Raw genomic sequence first — 22,156 nt, forward strand, 5'->3', positions numbered from 1 at the left:
AATTCAGCAGTCTGAGAAACTCGTTCTTAACAATAAAAAATTTATCAGGCTTAGGGTGGATTAAAACAAAAATCTCTGATAATGCTCTGCCTCACACTACGCTTGGAGGCTATCAGGTTTGTTTGGATTTGAGCAAGAGTGACAACGTCTCCATATACAGCGGATAAGAGTGTCACCACGTTGGCTATCTCCATTGGCGGAGATCGCCATGGAGATCGAACAAGCAAGCCTCGTTACTTTGCACCACTTAGCTCTTGTGAAGGCACAGGAGGTGGCGCCGATCACGCAGATGCGAAACTGCACATACGCATAAAAAGATGAGACGTCTCCGAGGCACGCCTACTCTGTGGACACATCACATACAAAATGGCAACTGAAACAAAAAGACATAGGAAAAGACAAACAAAAACAAAACGGTCCTGCATTGAGTGATTATTACGATAGTGCTGACCAAAAAAAAAGAGGGGGTAAGCACCGTCCCCTGAAGCGTTTTGTCAGTAAGGAAGAGCGGGCATGGCCTCCAAGACAGAAGGATGGCGCATGTTTTCTGTTGATAGCAGGGCTATTTTTTTTAACCTACACTGGCTACACGAATGAAACTAGTGTAGGAAGCCGCAATTTTTTTTCACTTGGTCTAGAAAAGTGTAGCTCTGCCTACCTACATGAAGCCGTTTATTTATAGCTGTAGTGTAGCATGAAAACTACTTTCTACACTGCAGTTTCGATGAGTTTAGGGAGCAGACGACAAGCAAGCAGGTTGGTGTTGCAAATGCGTGGTGCCATTTTTTTTCTTATACAGTCAGCGCTGATATAGCGACGATAGTAAATATTCACTGCGAGGGTGACAGCGAAGTGGTGGCATGACCACATGTCACAGAGGAAAGTGAGGTAATCTTTCAAGGCAAAATTATCTTACTCACGGATGGTGTGGGCCGTTTCAGACTCTGCGCTTATTATAGGCATTGAGAAGTTGTTCTCGTGCACTGCGCATTCGCAATGTATTTTGCTGGAGTTCGTCTAGATTTGTTGATGTAAGCAAACTCGTTGGTATTTAGTCTGAGGCAAGGGCATATAAGCAGCTATTAAGTGCAAAGTCAGCCCAGCGAGCCAAGTGCAGCACACGACGTCAGAGCTTCTGCCCGGCCCTACACCCGTGTACATGAGCCTGCACAAAGAGTAGGTAAAAAAAAATAGCCCTAGTGTGCGCCTTCCGATCTTGCAGGCTACAGAGCGGGCAAATGGAAGCCAAGCCTGGCAAAGCCAGCAGAAAATTCAGCATGGCGGCCTCCAAGATAGGGTAGCGTGGCTCGGAATGAGCAATTTAGTCCGGAAAATCAAACTTTGGGGCATAAATTTGTCCGAATAATCGGTCACGAAAATGCATTAGCTATATGGGAACCCTGACAGTGCATTTATAAAGTCCGGAATATCCATCAAGTCGGAATTTTCAGAGTCCAAAAAGGTAATCGGCGACTGTATACCAAAGTACAGTCAGTTGACCTCTGCTATAAGGTACATGCAATCGAAGCATTCCAATTTTGACCACTCGAAGCTTTGCCTTCCATAAAAAGCCCCAAAAAGTTGACTGCAAGTACTTGCTGAATATGCACTGTGCAACAAAAGGCACCAAGTTCCCCTTCAGCCAATTTTTTGTAAGAAACTAAATGTTTAACTTGGCTCTCCGCCATTTACCTGCAACGCAGTCGTGCATGCTGTCTCCATCCAGGACCCGAGACTCCTCGGTCCAACGGACCAGGGCTGTGGGGATGTTTGCCAAGGTTCCTGTGCCGCTGCTTGACACAAATGTGCCCGGATCCTGCACGTGGCGCCAAAACGACTTGTTTGCATGCAGATGTCTCCCCAAATTGTGCTCGATATGGTGTTCTACACAAAACCTACTGGCCTACAATGTGCGTATCCTTAGAGGAAAGGAGACTTAATTCCCTCAAACAAGACTGTCAGCCATGATAAAGCCAGTTTCTAGACAGGCAGATCATGCAGAGTAGGTAACCTTGGAATGTTTGAAGTTTTGCAGCCAAAGAAAACAAACTGGACATCAGCAAAAAAGGCCTGTCATTTCACACTAATTACACCAAGTGTAAGGTTGAATGTTTTCTTGAAGCCTTTCAGGGTAAAATATTCTTTCTGCAATAACTGCAGTAAAGTCCAGTTGTATTCCCCAGTGGCGGGAAACAATTTCAAATGACTTTGGGCGACTCTGTACAGATGGCAGCACCTCTTAACCAGTCGTGTTGAAAGCGTGCGATATATCAAATGCAAAATAGGCAGTGTACATGCACGTCGAAAATCATGTGGGACACTTCAGCGGCATCTGTATATGTACTGCAAAAACCCTCAAAGGGTTAAAAATAGGGGTCTGCATATATCGAATAGCAGTAGATTTCGAAGTGAATGTCGAATATCAGAAAAATTTTCTATATTCTGAATATCAAATATCACAAATATCCGTGATTACGGCACACCTTTCTTGTTCACTTGTGGAACAACGGCACTTACTTTTGGGCGAATCCGGTATTTCGGACTCCCTATAATTAGGACGATGTGGCGTTCCTCGTCGAGTTCAAATTATCAGTCGGCAACTGTGGGCCCTCTTCATAAGCGCGAAGCTAGCTTTCCTGCAATGTAGTTTGCCAAACTAATGGCGACAGTCATTTTTGTGTAAACAGTGAGCACCCGCAGAGTTTGCTAGTACTGCGACATGAAAAATGTATAGGTGGCTCTCATAATGAAGCCATGCGCCAGAGACAAGCCCCAGCACTTCCCAGCAAGCGCTTTTGTGTTCATTTGAACAACGACTGGTGCCACCATTAGTTGGGCAAATGTGCAGTGCAGAGAAGCGCACTTGTGAAATAGGAGAAAGTTCTATTGACCCCAGTTGTTTGTTTTGATGCTCTAAGGCCTCTAAGCTTAAGAAATCACCACCGAGCCACGGACATGCTGCATTTATATCTAATGGTTCGTACCACATCACATCAGTCATGTCTTAGCGAAGTGACATGCTCTAAAGGCCAGATTCTTTTAACTGCGTCATTAACTTCGCCCCTAAACACGTTGCTCAATGACTGTAAGCTAAAGCATTGATCTTTGTGGCACGTTTACTGCAATTCTATGAAGAGGCGGCACATGTGCAGTGGGGCTAACGTATCATGCATCACATAATGCTCAGAAGCCCTGCTTTCCCATGCAGTCGGCCACCCCACATTAGAGAGACCACAACTTGCCTGTATCTCAAAAATGTCCTCGTCAGTAGCGAGTATCCGGAAGTCGCTGTTGGCAAACACCACCCTTGTCTGGGCGGTTGATGATGCGACAGGGTTGAACGTCGACGTTAGCTGAAGAATGTCCTGGGCTGTGTTGGGACCTAACAGCCTGCACGAAAGTAATGAATAAGCCCATTCAGATAAGTTGCTGCAACAGAGCGAAGTGCATCAAGCTGCCTATAGGCACTTGAGTAATTTGCAAGCGAGTTAAAATTCAACCACTATACCCTAGGCATGTTCGATTCACTTGCACCTCTTGAACCAGTTCACGAGGTGTTGCACCCTGCCATCGTTTCAGGTGGTGCAGGAATGGTGCCCTCTGAACCAGGCCGTTTGTTTCAAAAGGTGCAGGAGGGGCGCAGGGCTGATTCACGATTTTGCAGCACCCTCTCTGCTGTCGGTGCAGACTTGGCGCAGGTGTACAGGTGCAGCGCAGCAGCGCAGCAAACGACATAGCACACGGCTGCAAGCGCCGTTGAAACCCCACTTGCGTGCATCTGCCATGCCTATGGAGGCGGGGTTGTACTTACACACCTCAGAAGCCGATCACACCAGCAGTTCAAGACCTCTCAAACTTACGCACTCTGTGCACATTAGTCAGGCAAAACATACGGTCTACACCCCGTCTGCACTGCAGAAATTGAGCTGCACAGTCCTTGAGCTTCTTGTGAACCGCCGTGAACTGGTTCACAGTGGTGCAGGCAAAATGAACGGGCCTCTTATATACCAGTCATGTGGCGCACTTCCTATCTACATCAATCGTGATTCACCGGAATCAGATTTCATGACCCTAATCAGCAGCATGTGCAAAGAAGCCAATCGCAATCATCTTGATCCTGATCGAGCTTGACTGCAACTGAAAGTGCCCTGTGTGCCTGGGGTTTTAAAAAAGATGCATTATTCACAGCTTTGTAGCAAAACACTGAAAACTCAGCTTGGCTGTACATAACGAATGTGCTAAAATAATATGCCTGCAATGACTGTGCTTACAATGCCAATGACATTGCAGTAAGAGCAGGGCTGCTGCAATTCACTATTGATTACTGAGACATTTGACAAACACACATTCTGTAACAATAAACCCTCGCCTACTAAGGTCACTAGGTACTGAACGAAACACACACCTAACCACCGATTTTTCGGATTCTACATACACCTAACTTTTTTGATTTTAAAGTAAGCAGAGAGATTATGGGCACCCACATCTAATGCACGCATAAAAATCCAAGAATCTAAATGGAGGGACAGCTATTGCCATAGCTCAACTGATAACACACCACAAGCTGTCATGTGGAGGTTATTGGCAAGGTTGTCTTTTCCACTTTCATTCCTTTTTCTCGTTTATTAAAATCGAACTTCACCTGCATTGTCTTACTGGCTGTCAATGACCGTTGCCAAGCACGCTCGCTTACCTTGCAAGCAAGCTGGGATACGCACCTCTGCAGTATGGCAGGGGGGTTGGGGTGGCGGTTGGCATACACATGCCAGGTGCCACTGCTGCCGCCATGCGTGGCACCCTGGGTACGGAAACCTCTGGTGCGCCGGTGCAGACGCGACGAGGGGCCACCTCCAGTCTGGGGATCGCCATGCCGCACCAGAAGCGGGTGCGTGCTCGCCACCGTGCCCGGGGGCGGGGGAATCGACGGACCTGTTGCCACCGCCGCCCGACCAATACGAGGCGAGGGAGGAGTAGGGAAAGGGTAAGGCAGCAGGGGGGAGAAACGGGAAGGGGACGCGACAGGGTCCATTTCTGAGATTGAGTCCCCAATGACAATGGCACAAGTGGGGTCACCTCACCTCGGCCTGGCTCCAAACAAGAACAGAGGAGAGGAAAAGCTCCCCACTGATGCTGATACACACGAGCAACCCAGGTGCACTATTACCAAGAGATCACCCGTGGTGACAGCTCTTTCAGAGCACTTCTTTCGGCTAAGCCATTAATGAGACGTCCGCTGCTCCAGTGAAGTGTTGTGATGGCCATTAGAGTGCACAAAAGTGAAAGCATCCCCTAAAATTGACCTTCCAAGAATTAAAGCTTGTTCGTCGCATAGAAAACAAAGGGCTAAGGCTAACGGGAAGGGGGCTAGCAACACATTTGCAGTCAGCCTCTTCTGCATTACTGGCAGAAAACAGCTCTCGTATGTCTCCTTTCGACTGCAATGTCATACCTTACAAAAGTCACAGACAGGTACATCACATTAGAATGTTTAACTAAGGGCCATCTTTTCAGTGCCTGCCCTTCCCCAAAACAAGCTAACATAACCGAATGCACAAGAGTAGTGTAAAGGAAAGGAAGTACTTACTGGTCGTCTCTGCACCGTTGTTGCTTTCATCAGGAACAATAGGCAGCTGGTAAGTGCGGATGCCCTCAGAACCACCAAACATGATGGACGTGCCTGGATCGTCAAAACATATCATCCCAGTGCAATCAGCAAGGCGATCGGTGGGCCCCATCCAGAACTTAAGTGATCAACATGTCTCTCGGAGAGGTTATCATAATCACCACCCAGCACCAGGAGTAGCATGTCAGGCGAACAGCCAGGCTAATGTCTCCAGCACACCATCAAAGCTTTTTTCTCTCTCTGCCGGATTGGTACCTAGCTCTATTATGTAGCTGGTACCGTACGCAGCAGCACCGATGCACGGCTGCACCTTTCAACCAGCTCCCAAATCGAGTGATTTCCCACACTTCCTCAGTTAGGCCCGCATTCTCAGCCTCGCTGCGAGCTCAACAGTGAGACTGTGGTTGCTTTCCCAGCATGACTGCACCTGAACAGTGCATGCTTTACAGTGCAAAGAGCTGAATGTTAGCTTACGTGTTCTTTGCAGTGCAACAAGCTACAGTTCCTAAAGCATTGCTAAGAGTACAGCGGATGCAACTGAACTGCTGCTGCGTGCCGAAAGTCTGATGAATCATCCCAGGAAGACTGCAATTATGGTGTAGAGCTAGCATATCAGTTTATAGAGAAAATTTCAGGCAATATATGACCTAGAACAATGTCTACCGCTTGCCTGTCGATACCATGCACTGAGTTTTTTTATGCTTAAGTTGCGGACTGCTGTGTTTCTGAACTGCAAGTTATCATGTGAAAACACATGCTTCGGTGATTTTACTCGCACAATGTGGCACAGGCAGTGAAAGGAGCACAAAACATGTGCTTCATTCAAAACAAAGAAATGCTTGGCAACTAATGGAAACATGAACAGCTGTCAGTCTGACTGCTCCTACATTATGCCAACAACGCTGTGGTCGCATGGGCTGCTAGTATTACCAACAATGTGGACATTAAAAGGCCAACAGAATGCAGCTAACGAGGCTGGCACTGTCAGAAGCCCTAGCCGCAATACCAACCAGGAAAGGACAGCATACCAAATGTTTCTTTTTTTTTTAAACACTTGCGAAATGAAATGTGTTAGAGCTAAAAACACCAACACAAGTTTTGATGTAACTGCTTCACTTGTACTGGCCTGATCAAATGCCAGAAGACAAGACGGTGTTACGCCCAGCAGCCGTGACACCACTCAGTAGTACTAAATCTTCGAGAGACATGTTTACCTGACTGCATCTTTTGTAATATAACTTGCCTTATTAACTTCCAACATTTCCAGTCACAAAAACTACAATTACCATAAAAACCTGTACTTAAGGTAGGAGTTTTTTCCCACTTATTAGCGTCTCAAATTTCCACCTCGTACTAAACGCAGACCCAAACCAAAAATTTCAGCCACACAGAGTCCAAAGCTTTGATTTCATTACTGTTGCATGGCTACCATCATCCTCATCTTCCTCTAGCGTACAGGAAGCGCCATCTAGGTGCCATCATGGGTTTGGCATGGGCGAGCATCCAGAAAAACCATTGTGCTTTTGAAAATGCAGCATTTTGAAACTGCTTGACGGCACAGAAGATGAGTATTTGGGAGTAGTTCTCGGACGAGGAGCTGTCTTAAGACAGCGCAACAGAGGATGATGATGACTCAAGCGCGAAGTCTAATGTAAATAAACGTTTTCGCTGAGTTTGCCTCGCTCATATTATACGTGGTAAAAACTTTTTTTGCTTTTTGCTATCCCTAAATCTCGCCTCATCTTATAAGAGTTCGCCTTATATGAAAATTTTTTATAGTACTAGCAGTACTGCTTTATTTCATTTACTTCTGAAGCTTATCAAAGCAAGCATGTAGCATGAATTGTAGATGCAAAGTGAGTACACTGAACACGCTCAACCACTGGCAATTATGTTTTACACACGGACGTTACTGAGGTTTCCCATGTGATGCTCTGTGATAACACTAACATCTGAGTGATAGCTCAAAATGACCGTTTTTGCATGTATGAGCTTATTCAATGACTGAAAAAGGCACAATCCAACAGTTCTGACTAGGTTTCGATTGCAACTGCCAGTAGCCATCGACACAAAGGGCCACCATATCCATTCCCACGAAAAGTAGCTAAAGGAAAGCACAAAGACCAGAGGAAATGCAAGAGACGGTGGTTTACCGGATGACGGGAACACTTCCTCAAAGTGGAAGAAGAGGTTGTCGTCCCGGTCCTGCATTCGAAACAGGGCTTCTTCCAGGTCCTGGTACTCCTGTAATATGAAAGCACTAGTATGAAGGGCGCAGTGCAGTAACGCACACTCGCGAGATAATGTTGGACTAAATGAGAAGCTGCTAAGAAATACATTTTTACACGAACCATGTCTCTTTAATAAGGACATTTTGGTTCCCAACCAATAGTGTTCATAAAGAGGGCCGTCCACAATAACGAATCTTGATGAAAAACAAAGTACATTAGTTGAGAATAGGTTATGTAACTACAATTTCTGCACATTGCACCAAGCACTGGGGAATGAAAATTGACAAAATCATAGCAATTCAAGGGTGTTATTCTGGTCACTGCTACATTTAAAAAAGACTGCAATGAAATGTAAAGCGTGTCGCTGGCCACGAGGGCGGTGACAGCAAGGTTCGTGTTGATTAAATCCCAAACAGGCCTTTCACTCATGGGAACTAAATAAGACAAGACGAGTCCAGGAGTACCAACTACAGCTTGAAGAAGCTAGTGTGTAGGAAAAAAACATGGTCTGTCTACACTGACCTCCCAGGTCACTGTGACAATGTCCCAGTGACCTGGGAAGAGTATTGCGGCTAATATTCCCATATGAAGGGCCTGAAACTTGCCGCCAATCACTAAGATGGTGCATTTTGTGGATGGCCAAGTTGCACGACCTAGCAATAAGGGCTTAATCAAGGGTTCTCAGCTGGAAGCACAACAAGCATGCTCATTCGTGAAGGCTAAATGAGAGCTCACCTCTTCATCCTCATCCTCGTCCTCAGCTTCCTCGTCACCTTCATCTTCATTCTCTTCGTCCTGCTCAACTTCGTCTTCACTGCGCCCAGAGTCCGAGTTGCTCTCAGAGTCTGTTGTCTCCTGGTGCACTTCCTCAACTGTGGGTAGCGGCACGGTGAAGGAGTTCGTGGCTCAGTTATTCAACCAATCGCTACCTTTCTTTCTGCTGCTCAAGTTACACACAGCAAACTTCACTTTACAAAACACTTTAATGTGACCATCAAATGCATATATGAATGGCTGGCTTGCAATATCCTTTTACAATTTCTGTGATTAGAGCGCACGCTCACTTATGGAGGATACAAAAATTTACTGATGGATAAGTCAAATATCTTTAACACACCAACAAAATGTGCATCATCCTAAATTTATCTAGAAAGCACCAATTCTTATCCAACCAGAGTAAAACTACAGCTAAACATCAACATAACAAAGTCAGTAAAATAAACAAATTTGCTTTGTTCTATCAGAAGTTTGTTATATTGAAATTGACTTTGTATGCAAGTACAGTTGCTGGCAAATTATTATTTGTTACAGAGGGGATTGCAAAATCTTCATATTATTCGGCAGTCGGAAAATGCAGATTTGAATAAGAAAAACATTGATTTCGTTAAATTTGGGAGTAGGCGACGAAAGATATAGTATCATGCTGAACTATGGCACTTTTCTGCTTCAACAGGTATTGGTTACGCGGTGTGATTTGAGAGCTTCATTCCACTCGTAACTCATTTGACCATATGTGCCTGCGGAAGTTTCCATTTCTTGTCTCGGTATTTTTTCACGGCTTCAGTGAAATTTCGTTATATTGAAATCATTTATAAACACACTTCGTTGTACTAAGGATCAAAATAGACGATTTTCTATGAGAAGAAGCTACAAAAGTTACACTTCCTTATATCAAAAATTTTGTAATACTGAGGTCTAACTGTATTTCAAATAAATATGCTCTGGAAGTTCTGTTAGACATTGTCCGCCTGGAAATTGGCGACTCACTAGCAGATAAAATTGCATGTGGGTGTTTGCCCAAGCAGCGGCAGCAGTAATGGCATCTCATATCCGAGATTCATTTGTATTTTAACAGTACTCGCATCCGCTAAAGAAACATGTCAGGATTTCTTTTTCCAAGTTCTTTCACTCGTAAGGCTAACACCTGGTTAGCACTTTGCCACTGATTGCACTTAAGATATGACATGAAAACCTCTAAAATATACTCATATGCAAGATACCCGGCCTGTAAGCATATTCGTCTTACTACACTCTAAAGTGTTCTTCTCTGCACATATAGAAGATAATAGTCACCAGCAATACAGTACACAACAACCTCTGAAATTGAGAGGTAAGGGCAACTAGGTTTTGAAGAAAAAAAAAAAAAGAAAAATTAGTTGACATTATAAAGAACTAACTACATGAATTCAGCACGCAAAAAGACAAACAGTGCTGCCATAATGTCTAAAACAGCACAAAGACATACACCGGACAACAGAATAGAGGATGGGACACATACAGTGCATGTTGTCCGGTATACGTCTTTGCACTGTTTTTAAACATTATGGAAAACCACTAACTTGCCCAATCTGCCATTCTTCAAACAGTGCTGGTTTTACAAAAATTTATTTAAAAATTGCAAGGGCAGCACTCACTAGTAAGGAGAAGAGGAAAGAGGGAAATTCACTCCAGTGATGTTTCAACAAAATGACTTCACAAAGGCAAGTCCTCTTGTCAAACTTACTGGTTAAAAGAGCCTTTGCCTTCCATATATACTTTCCGATTAGCACCCACAGTCGGACAGAAGTGCAACCGCATGTCACCCCGATGTCAATAACAAACACCTCCCACAAAATAACCTCAACCTTGATCACAAAGCGTCCTGCAAACAAAGTGTAAAGTCTACCAACTTTGATTATGGCTGGTCCCAAAAAGCAAAACTCTACCCGCATCAGAACAGTTACCACTGCAAATAGGTACCCTGCCAAGTGGAAGTTTGCTCAGAGACGTAAACAACTGGTGAGCAAAACAAAACTTTGAAGAGAGTTTAGTCCACAGTGGACTGGACTGGACTGTACTACACCTGAGCAGCATCCTAACAGCCAGTGGGGCTTAAGGCAGCTAAAAGAGTGCTGATGTGATAACCGTGCAGTTTGTAGAATGTAAACATTGATGGAGTTTTAACATCCCAGACCTACAACACTTTAACAATGAGGAATACCATATTTGGCTGCCTATCCACGTCGACGTAGTGGATGACGACGTGGAAGCACCGCTAGAAGCTATCAGAGCAGGAAACATGTCATGGCTGCCATGTTTTGACATCGCTATCAGTGGTGACTGCAGTCCAGGAAAGGTCTGTGAACTGCAATTCGCTGTCTATGGTATGCACGTTTGCCATTTCACCGATTCCACGGTTGTATACGTCATAAAATGAAGTAAATGCAGTAAAACCTTGTTCATATGCTTTGGAAATAAAGAAACACGAGAAAAAAGGTACTAACAGGGAAAACATACAATTTGAAGTAACTAAAAATTTTGACAGACTCAACTATTGTTGACATCTATGTAATGCAAAGCGTCGCGCAGATTGTTACAGCACGATAGATCGACGCGCATCAAGCTGGTGGTGCTCCGACAGCCCAAGAAGCATTTTGTTTTCCTGTTGCATATTTTAAGGGGGCGACTGGAAACTGAAACGAAACGTGATAACCACATCCACCTGCAGCAGGAAACCGCGGTGTGTTTGGATTATCGCCACCTACTAAAAGCGTGCAGCACGCTACCAATGGCACCACACACCGCGCGCTGTAAAGCAGGTAGGTGAAGATGCTTATCACAATAGGTTTGGCGGCGATAGCAGTAAATGAGGGATGCGACAGGCCAAGCAGAGATTTGCTGGTACAGGGATAAATTGTGCACGCAGTTGTTTTCACGTGAGGCAAGCCGCTACAATACTGTTCTCGAATGCGCACACCTCACACCTATTGTTCACATTGGATCTAGCTGCCGGAAAACGTACCCGATCGATCGCAGTATGCAGCAGGGAATGGCAGCGTGTTTCGGTTATCGCCTATTAAAAGCATGTGCTATGCTACCGATGGCACCACATGATGTGAAACAGATAGGCGAAGATGCTTATCGCAATAGGACTGGCAGTGATAGCTGTAATGCTGCGTGCAACGACCCCGAAGAAGATTTGCTGGTAACGAAATCAGAAACTGAATGAGCACCAGCGTTTTCACGTGAGACGGACGGGCGAGTATTGCGGTGAAGATGCTGCGGCGGGCAGCTCGATCACGCATGCCGTGTGCATTTCCGTTTTATATGGGATCTAGCGGCCATAAAACTTAAAGGATTGCAGTTTCGCAACGTACTGAAACCTAGTGCCAATATATAATGTTTCATGGGAACGTATGATGAACTGGTAAAAAATGAGCGTAACTCTATTAGGCAATTTTTTGTGTTCTTGATTGCGAACGTTGGCACCGGGAAAACGTACGTAACGGGAGCGTATCAACAAGATTCTACTGTATATGCACTAACTGTCTGGTATGCGTTAGGCGACTACGGCTTAAGCAGTCAGCCAATACATTAGGTTCAATGGCGACAGGGCAGGTGATTCATCGTGACTATAGTTAAGCTGAAATTATTTATGCGGGTACATATTAACAAGCTTTTACTGTATTGTTTCAAACTAAATATTTTTAGTAGCTACCTGCAGGTGTTTGATGTGATCAGGGTCCAGGCTTTATAAAGACAACTCGTGTGCACACATAGCTACATAAGCGCGTGCGCGCGCACACACACGCACACACACACGCACACACACACACACACACACACACACACACACACACACACACTGTAAGATGACAAGGTGTGTTAGGCCACACATAAAATAAATGAGGAGAATGAAGCACTACTTGCAAAGGGCAGCAAAGCAGAAAAAGCAATGCTTCATTAGACGGAAGATGAGCAGCAGAAGCGGCAAAACAAAAGGACAGGACAGAGCGGGAGTGAAGCACGAAACAAAGGAAGGCAAATAAAGGAATGCCACCGACAAAAGGACAAGGTGACAACAAGCAGTTGGGACACTCACTATCACGCTGCGAGATCATCTGCGAGTCGTGTTCCTCTTGTGCCTCAACTCTGAGCGCTAGCTCGCCCCGGCCCGTCAGGCCACTCTCTGGAAACCGGACACCTCGCTGTTGACATGACTCTTCGCATGAACGACACTCGGCTTGCTCAGAACGGGTGCAAGCGAAGGATGTGCACCCAAGGCAATGACAAGGTGAGGGCAAAAGGCACACTGCACAACTGATAACCTGACGGGAAACCTCACGCAAGACCTCCAGAGCAGCCAGACAAAAGACAGCCTTCCACGGGTGTGTACACATGCTACCGGCGCTTAACAGAGGTGAACTTCACCTTAACGAAATCTGACAATGCCCTTTGTTTGTATGATTGGTCATCGCTTATTTCACAAATTTGAAAGTGCCTTATCTAAAAAGCTTGAAAAACACGTTCACATCATCAAATTGTTTTAGGCATGTTATCTTTCCGTAAACTCTATTTGGTTGCAGTCTCTCAGTGCCAATGATGCTGCTTCATTGACACTTGCTACAAATGAACTGCACTGTTGAATATAAAATAGCATGGCCTCAATGTTAAGGACAGCCCTAGCATGGCACTGTCAGAGGTCCCAAAACCACTACACAGGAATGATCCATTCCTAAACTTGCTGTAGAATTCCAAAACCTCAAGTGACACTCCTGAACACTAAAGCCCTTCTATTGATGCTTCCGCTGGCCAGGCGAAGTACCGCCAACCTAGCCTCATCTCTCGCCATTCCCGTCAATCTCTTATGTCAAGTGGAACTTGTGTCGTCTCAGCTTTTGGTTCCGAGCAGGAGCGACACCTTCTGCTGTCTGTTACTGTAGCATAGAGTACCGAGTGGGCAACAGAAATGAAAAATAAAAATTTAGAGAGCAGAAATCTCGGACGCAGATATGTGAGCGACAAATTAGGTGACGGCGGCTCATATCAACGGTTGGCACTACTTAGCAAAAGCGGCAGTGGCGTGTAAATAGAGGGCTTTTTACTGAACACGACAAAGCGTTCAGCATTTAAAGAAACTAAGCTAGACAATGACCGTCGTCCCAACTTGATCATCCGAACAAATCAAGCTGCCACATTCAATGCAATAAGACAGTGGGACACTCCGACTTCAGTTAAGTCTACACGGTGCAAACAAGCAGATGGCTTTGTGCTAAGACAGAACAGCACAAGACAAGAAATTAGGTACAACAACGAGGAACATAAGCCCTGCCATTACAGACCTGACACTAACATTCACAAGCAGTAGACGGTCATAGCAACAATTCACCACAAACTAACACGAGGACAGAAATTGACATTCACAGTTGCATGCAGCCAGTGAAAACACCAGTGCTGTGCGGGGTGTTTTGGTTCTTGCAATGAAAATGATACGAGTGAGCAACTTATGTGCGTGTTCTGCCACGAGTGGCGAATGCATGGCAAAGATGCATTCTGAATATGGCAAATCTGTACTGTGGAAGTCCGCAGGGTGGAGGACTGTTCATGAAAAGGGGAAATGGTCATCCACCTCACTGTTACACGAACCTACAAAAGTGTTGATCCAAGGTTCGATCCCCACACTAGGACATTTCTTTCTTCAGCTGCAAAGCTTCCTGAAATACTCATGGGTTTCCTTTATAGCTTCATGCTACAGTAGGCTGGATGACAATTTTCCCTTTCATGCATTCTCGATCACCCACTTTTGGAAATACTTTTGGCTTCATGCCACGTTACCAGGCTAGCAGCATATTCTTGCAAACTTCATCTTATCCATTTAATTTTGTGAATCCGTAAAAATTTGGTAAAAATATTTCACACAACATAAGCTCTGAAAATGCCTTATTGCTTAAAGTGCACCTTTGCATCTAAAGGAGCCAAAAATTAGATAAACTAAAGGATGCTATGCTAAAATGACAACACTGGACATTGCATAGAGTGACACTCCATTGTAATAACGGGTATCCTTTAGGTGTGTGCGAATATTTAAAAAGTGAATATTATCGAATATTCTATTTTTAATATTTGTATTCAATAAAAAAACATATTTGAAAATGTTCGAATATTTGGTTGGATACAAATATTTGAATCAAATATATATTGCTGGCTGTGCGGGAGCAAACACGGTTGTTCGCATTTGTTTCTTTCTGATCTAGGACTACTTGGGTGATACTGTGCTGAATTTTGTGTCATGCTGCTAACGAAATTCCACCTGTAAAACACACTTAGCCACTAAACATCTAAAAGTTGCGGGAAAGTTAGCCTCTCAGTAGCAAGAGAGTCAGGTTTGCCAACAGCGAGGGTGCACTTTTTTATTTTTATTTTAAGCACCACCCCTACCTCTGGGCTTATTGCTTGACACCAAATGCAATGAGTGACGACTGGTACAGACAGGGTCAAATGCCTTCGAGCTTACGGGCATCGGATGCGGTATAATGAGGCACAGGCTGGAGAAGACAGTGGGAATTACAAAATTTTTCAAATTAACATGAGCCAAAATACACAATGTTTAATGGCTTTCTGGTCTAGTCTTTTTTTTTTTTTTTTCACTTTTACAATGCAATTGCAATGTTCCAACATAACAAATTAACCCAACTTGCTAATAAATGCATGTGCAAATCATTATGCGATATTTAAATAAGTATTCGTATTCTATTTGTATTTGAAAATTGATATTCGCACAACCTAGTACCAAGTTATTCTTTCAAAATATGTTAACCAGATAGCAAACAGGAGCAGAGGATGCTTCATACTGTTCAACGAACCCAGTGCATACAGGTTTGCTGGCAAGATGTCCCGAGCATTTATAGCAGCCTTTTTCTAGGCTGCATTACCATTAAGCATTGACTTCACACATTGCAAAGGAACTGTTCAAAGACAACTTCAAGTGTGATATCAACCTTGAACGGCAAGTTCTAGCAGCATATTCTGCAAACAAACCCATTCTGTCAGCTGCAGTTCACTGCAGACCAGACTGTGAGTATTATTTCTCAAAACCTTAACATCCAGCCCGTATAGCTGATCCTTTGATTTAACAAGGTCTCTGTCTTGCAAGAGGGCAAGTGGAACAACAAAAGCAACATGCACAATGCAAATGCTTTTGTTTGGAGAATGTGAATATACAATTTTCAAGAATTATTCATATGCTAACAGGTCATGCCGCTCGCTCAACAGCGAGGACCCTCGAATATTCCTGTACCCATATCTCATTTCTCACGAGACTCGCTCTCCTGGGGCTCGGCTTCCCTGCATGACACACACAGTGGTGGGAGCCAGTGTTTTAGTTATGCAGCTACGAGAGACGGGGATGAAGTGCTAGCACTCTCATGCTAGCCCCACCTCACATCGTGGATAACTCCCATGCAACACTAAGTTGCTTCAGCCACTTTGGCTGCAGTTTGCAGGCGTGTGCAGATCGAATGTGCTTTCGTCTCGGCACAACTGTTGCACATCACCGGACTATCCTACGGAAGGCTTCCTGTTCGGCATCAGAGCACGGTGCAGGTGTGGGTGAATACACTCGCCTGTGTGTACTTCGGTATGTGAGACCCCACTCACAAACGACTTAGGCCTCAAGAGTCTGGCACGGCCTCAAATTAATTTGGTATCCCTACACGGCGAGTCAAACTGCGATCACTCAGCGTGTCATCAAGGAATGACTGCATATACAGTAGAACCCCACTGTTACGTTCCTCACTGCTGCGTTTTCTCGGCTGCTACGTCGTTTTCATCCGGTCCCGGCATAGTTTCCATAGGATCCAATGTATAAGGAACCCCGCTGTTACGTATTAGCTGTGAAAACGCTCCCGCATGATGCGTCGCAACCTGAACCCGCCTGGGCTAAAGTAGGCAACGCACTCCAACCGCCATTTTGGCTTTTGACGAGTTTTGACAGAGCTTGGCCAGGCTTGGCAATGGAACTGGCTGCAAAAAACCGCACGCCAGTTCGAGAGGCCGCCACTAGGTGGCCATTCGTGAAAAATGCTCTCACTATCATCACTGTGATTACGGTCACCGCATGGTTGTTGGACGGGTCGACTCACGGAGGAAGGAAACCCGGGAGAGGCCCTGACGTCACTCTTTGTGAAGCTAAAGTGAAGCCGGAAGTTGGCGTTGCTCGTGACGTTGCTCCGCCTATCGGGCCAGCTCTCCTCTCTTGTTTACATTTCTCCCACGCCGCGCTGCGCGCAACCGGGCTGCTCGTACGCACGCGCTCCGCAGCAATACTAAACAATCGTTAGCATGATTACGCCAAAAAGGGCAAAATTTCCCGCGGATATTCCTTCGTCCGTTGCCATTGCCGTGGCGGGGTGACGATGCGGAGCACGAGCCGCATGATGCCGGGGAGTTGCCAAATCCTAGCTTTGGAGAAGCCGTCACGGCTCTGGACCTCCTCCGCAGGTACGTCGCACCTCACAGCGACACTGACAGCAATGCGGCCTTCCAGGCTATTGAGAAACGTGTGGCGATTTCTAGCGAGCGAAAGAAACTGCAAGCCACCATTCTAGACTAAGCCCTAAGCGCACTCTGTGGAAATAAATTGTCTATAGTTGAAGCTACACATTTTTTCTTTTTCGGAGCTTTCCTCACTGCTGCGTTTTCCCGGCTGTTACGTTTTTTTTCCCCGGTCCGGTGAAAAACATATGAACGGGGTTCCACTGTACTCGTGTAAAGATCACACTTTTTCTTAATTTAGGTAGGTAGGGTAGGGTAGGGTAGGTAGGGTGCCTAGGTAGGGTGCCTCCCATGCACAGATAGGCCACTTGCAATTCAATGTTCAGTCCACATACAGCAAAAAAAAGTAGACCTTCTTTTGCCATTATAACAACACGCTACTTGGTGTATGTCCGCAGGAGCACTTGTGCACATTCTTCAGTCGTAACACTGTCATTGCCACTAGGACATGGCTTCATCAACATCTTCAAAGCGACAGTAGTCTTCAGTGTCGTCCATAGCCTTAGAAATGCTTCATGTGTGGTTAAGCGTTTCCATCGCAGGCAATCGTGCTATACCGCTGTGAAAGTGACCACCACAAAGAAGCTATGGCACATGGCGCTGGCAAACAAATCGTACGTAACAGCAAGGGTCTCACAGGTGGCACACAGCAGATTTTTGTCGCTCCATTCTTCAGCCAAGTTAGGGAGTGTAGCCCTCACTGCAGTATATGTGGTATTCTACGTATAACGACGCAATTGCATGTATACTGCGCGAAATCCAGTACTTGAATTTGATACCAAGTTTGACTATTTCAATTTATTATCCGGCACTATTCAATTCAAATTAAAGTTAAACGAAGGAGCACATCCAAAGAGCGATGACAGAAAGAGCCACTGGCACCAGAGAAAGCAAAAACACGCGACCAGCGTGCATGACAGCCTGGCAAAAGAATGCTGGGGCAATGGGAGACAATTATGCACAAGTATGATGACGGCACGTGGTGAAGACACACAAAGGACAAGACAACAGGCCAGGCAGAGAAAGGGCAGTGGAACAATAAGCTATGCCACAAGTGCACAGGAAGCCACACAAGAAGCCTCACAGCAAGAGAGATATACCACATCACTTCGTTGAGAACCACAAGCTTTTGAGAGCCACAAGCGTTTGCATCAATGTTTTATGCCCCCCAAACCAAATACGCACTTGAACCAAATATGCGGCTTGAATTGATGCCAACACATGCAATGGACGGTAACGAAGCTATCAAGTTCGGTGCATATCGTGAAGTCAGTTTCAGTAATTCACTTGGCCATATTCGCTTGTAAAGTTAGCCTTGCCACAATACAGCCAGTTATCTGGTGAAGCATGCCAACCAGGGAAAGGTGCCACTGTTGCAGGACATAGCACGTGTTCCTTAATTCACAAATGCACACGCGACACCTCCGGTCACAGTACGAGCACCGAGATTCCTAATAAGTTTACTAACAGGCCATTAGAGTTATTATACGGACCTTTGTTAGACATTTGCTGGCTTTCAATGTCCCCCTTTGTAAGTTCTCTTATCTTACCACCTTCCCTATTGCTAGCTTTCCCAAAATGCAGAAGAGTTTTCTTCACTTACACTGGCCCCTTTCTATTGTTTGTGTGCTTCGACCAGATAACACAGCTGAATTGCAGCGAAGCTGACTAATCAAGTTCGAATTGTCTGGGGAAGGCCAATTTTGAGATCAAAACAGAAATTTGGGCCCATAGGAATGTATGAGCACTGGCCAGCATCTTTGGCAGGAATCTAACTTAAATTAACTGGAGTCAAATTAGCGGAAGCCTACCGTACGGCAACGATGAGTTCGGCAAGCTAAGTCTGTCTCCATCTGTCGTGAACAAAACGAAAAACGTGCCATGAAAAGCCATAGTTAAAAACTCCAGACAGATGGCAAAACCTTCTCACTTTAGACAACGAAGTGTTTCTTCCCCAATCAAGTTGACAAATGTCTTCAGTTTCTCCCTTAACAATACAAACTTGTCAAGTGCAAGGCATTCTTTCCAGCTGTGGGACCCTCACACAAGCACATGGAATAAAGAGCAAGATCAAACAAGCATTTTGGCAAGCAGATGCGCAATTCAGTAAAAGCAAGAGGTGGTAGCCAAGCAGTGAGGGAAGGGAAGAACAAGATGCCAGAGCAAGGTGCTCTCATATTCACCAAGGACGGGTGCATTTTCGGGGTCCCTGTCCAGCAGGGCATCCACAATGCCCACCAGGTCCACACCATCAGCCTCATTCTGCAAAGCATAGATGAAGGAGCATGTCAGTCAAGATTCCAAAGAACGGCATTCTGCAGGACCAACAGACACAATGATGCACCAACATCCAGCCTTGAACGCACACTAAAATCATGGCTGGGATAATGTAACAATTCTCTTACAATGCTATTCTGTCAGTAGCCTGAGCAGCACTCCGTTTACACTGATGGTTATTTTTGAGCTCTTATGATGCAAGGGCCAGGGATGGCCAAAGAGCCTCAAGAAATGGTCTTAAGTCGGTGGGGCCACTGACCACAGGTACTACATGTAAAATGGCTGTATACGGGTCTAAAAACTGCCGCTGCAATTACACGGATGGGCCAGCCTTGAACAATGAGCAAGAAAGGAACGAAATTGTTATTGCCTCAGCCATCTGCTTATCCTTACTGCACGCTAGCTAATCTGTGCCATCCCCACCAGGTGTATGCACAATGCTGATTGGCTAGCATGTATGTCTCAATGCTGGAAGTTGGAGGGGGGGGGGGGGGGACAGCACTACGATTGTAATGGCGTGTTGTAGCCCAATACTAAAGCTCTGTTATGTGTCCACCCACTATTCAGTGCAAGAAAGACGCGAAATCATGACGGCATCAGAAAGGCTGCTCACCAGAACAGTGCCGCTGTCACTGCAGACGACAACTGCTTCCTCGGGGACGGCATGGGCTGCACGAAGAACGAACACGTTCACAAGGTTGAAAATTATCACAACAGAGCCAAGAAAACTTGATCACATTGCCACCTCTGTTTAGACACCGCTGAAAACAGGAGCCCACAAAGAAAGCTGCTTGAACCTATGTCTTCCGGTACACGTGAATTCTCAATTTACAGGTTCAAAGCAGATACCAGTTGAACACGCCGCATTTAGTTCATGTGCATTGACTTTCATCTTTATGCTACAGTAAAACCTCATTAATTTATATTTCATGGGACCGACAAAAAAAATTTTCAAATTAACCGAATGTCGAATTATCGAGGGTATCAAGAAAACAAACAAATTCTTACTACATCAACATGCTTTTACAAACAAATTCTTACTACATCAACATGCTTTTATTTAGTAAATGAATGAGCAAATCTTGTTTCTATTTTGCACAAAAGCAGTGCAGAAGGTGCAATTTTCGTCATCTCGTGGCTGATTGGCTCTGGAAACGGCTAAGACCTTGCAAAATACCTTTGCAGCGCGGCCCTTCTGAGTTCTGAAGGCATGTGGCTGGCGCGCACCAATTCGAAACGAAATTACTGTTTGCCGCAACCACTATGGACGAAACTGTGGTGACTATCAGCGGGACCATGGATGGTGACTACATAACTACGAAGGCACATGGCTAATGCAGCGGTAAAATAAAAAATACTTCAATACAAAGAAGCTTGAGAACAAGGACTGCGAAAAGAGTGATGGAACGAAAAATGTTAGGCGTAACGTTAAGAGACAAGAAGAGAGCGGTGTGGATCAGAGAGCAAACGGGGATAGCCCACACTCTAATAGACATCAGGAGCTAAAAATGCAGCTAGGCAGGCCATGTAGTCCGTACGGTGGGTAACCGGTGGCCCAATAAAGTTACAGAATGGGTGCCAAGAGAAGGGAAGCGCAGTCGAGGATGGCAGAAAACTAGGTGGGGTGATGAAATTAGGAAATTTGCCGATGGAAATTGGAGTCGGCTAAGCGCAAGACAGGGGTAATTGGATATCGCATGGAGAGGCCTCCTTCCTGCACTGGACATAAAAATAGGCTGATGATGAAAATTCGCTGTCATTCACGTACGATTTCCACTGATGACTATGGCGATGCAGGTTTCATCGTTTCGTTTCAGTTGGATGCTAGAACCATATTTTGCTCTTTTGCGCGGCGCAATCGCGGTGATCCGTGCTCGCCGGGCTCCCAGTTGTCCGAAATAACCAATGCACTGTCAAACATGTCAGAATTAACGAGCTTCACTGTACTGCATTGAATAATGCATACGTCTGCCGAGACCAGAGGACGAGTCCGAATTATCCTATTTTCCAAATTAACAAGGGTCAAATTGACGAGGTTTTACTGTATAAGGAAACAGTTTTCGCACTTTTTTTTTATGTGTCGCAATAGTTCCACTACAGCCGCTTGCAACGTTTCGGTGCACTTAGTTTGCATTTTCTGCTTTTCTCGCTCATTTTTAGCATAAATCACCTGGCTTCACCTACGAAACATTGGACAATGAAGCTGGAGAGGGCATAAAGGAAATTGATATGTTACATTTAAATTAAATGTAAAAATAGGGTAGAGGGCCGCCTTCGACCCCCATGGCCAAAAGCGGCACTGGCGAACACTCGCAAGACTAATCTTTAGGGCTGTGCGAATATCGAAATTTTCTAATATGAATTGAATACGAATACTTATCGAATATCGAATCAAATACCAAATAATGACATGCACATGCATTTATTACCAAGTTGGTTTATTTTAAGATGTAATATTGCAATTACATTGTCATTGGTAAAAAAAGAACTTGTAAGCCATTACAGTCGCCGACCGTTTATTCGGACCTCACGGGGACTGCGGAAATGTCCGAATAAACAGGTGTCCGAAAAAGCAGATTAAGAAAAAAAAATGAAATCCTTTATTTCCACGCACTTATTCGGGCTCGGCAGTAGGCTTGAAAAAATCGTAAATGCGCCGTTGCACGCTGTTTCGTTTATGCGCAATCAGATAAGCCTGAATCTCGGAGAGGAT

The 22,156-nt window shown here is 45.1% G+C and overlaps 1 protein-coding gene across 6 annotated transcripts in view; it reads right to left on the reverse strand.

The window, feature by feature from the left end:
- Positions 1 to 22,156, reverse strand: part of HUWE1 (HECT, UBA and WWE domain containing E3 ubiquitin protein ligase 1) — a 177,029-nt gene that overhangs the window by 42,096 nt on the left and 112,777 nt on the right. For 5 of the 6 annotated variants that reach the window (XM_055069222.2, XM_055069223.2, XM_055069224.2 and 2 more), the window contains exons 47-55: positions 20,057 to 20,112; positions 19,350 to 19,428; positions 12,716 to 12,802; positions 8,590 to 8,726; positions 7,777 to 7,867; positions 5,585 to 5,677; positions 4,719 to 4,929; positions 3,243 to 3,390; positions 1,693 to 1,816 (exon numbers count right to left, since the gene is read on the reverse strand). In XM_055069222.2, coding sequence (XP_054925197.1) covers positions 1,693 to 1,816; positions 3,243 to 3,390; positions 4,719 to 4,929; positions 5,585 to 5,677; positions 7,777 to 7,867; positions 8,590 to 8,726; positions 12,716 to 12,802; positions 19,350 to 19,428; positions 20,057 to 20,112 — 1,026 coding nt within the window. The remainder of the gene's footprint in view (positions 1 to 1,692; positions 1,817 to 3,242; positions 3,391 to 4,718; positions 4,930 to 5,584; positions 5,678 to 7,776; positions 7,868 to 8,589; positions 8,727 to 12,715; positions 12,803 to 19,349; positions 19,429 to 20,056; positions 20,113 to 22,156) is intronic. The other variant, XM_055069225.2, reaches the window with a different exon arrangement.

Source organism: Dermacentor andersoni, chromosome 9 (genome assembly GCF_023375885.2).
Source record: "Dermacentor andersoni chromosome 9, qqDerAnde1_hic_scaffold, whole genome shotgun sequence".
NCBI lineage: Eukaryota > Metazoa > Arthropoda > Arachnida > Ixodida > Ixodidae > Dermacentor > Dermacentor andersoni.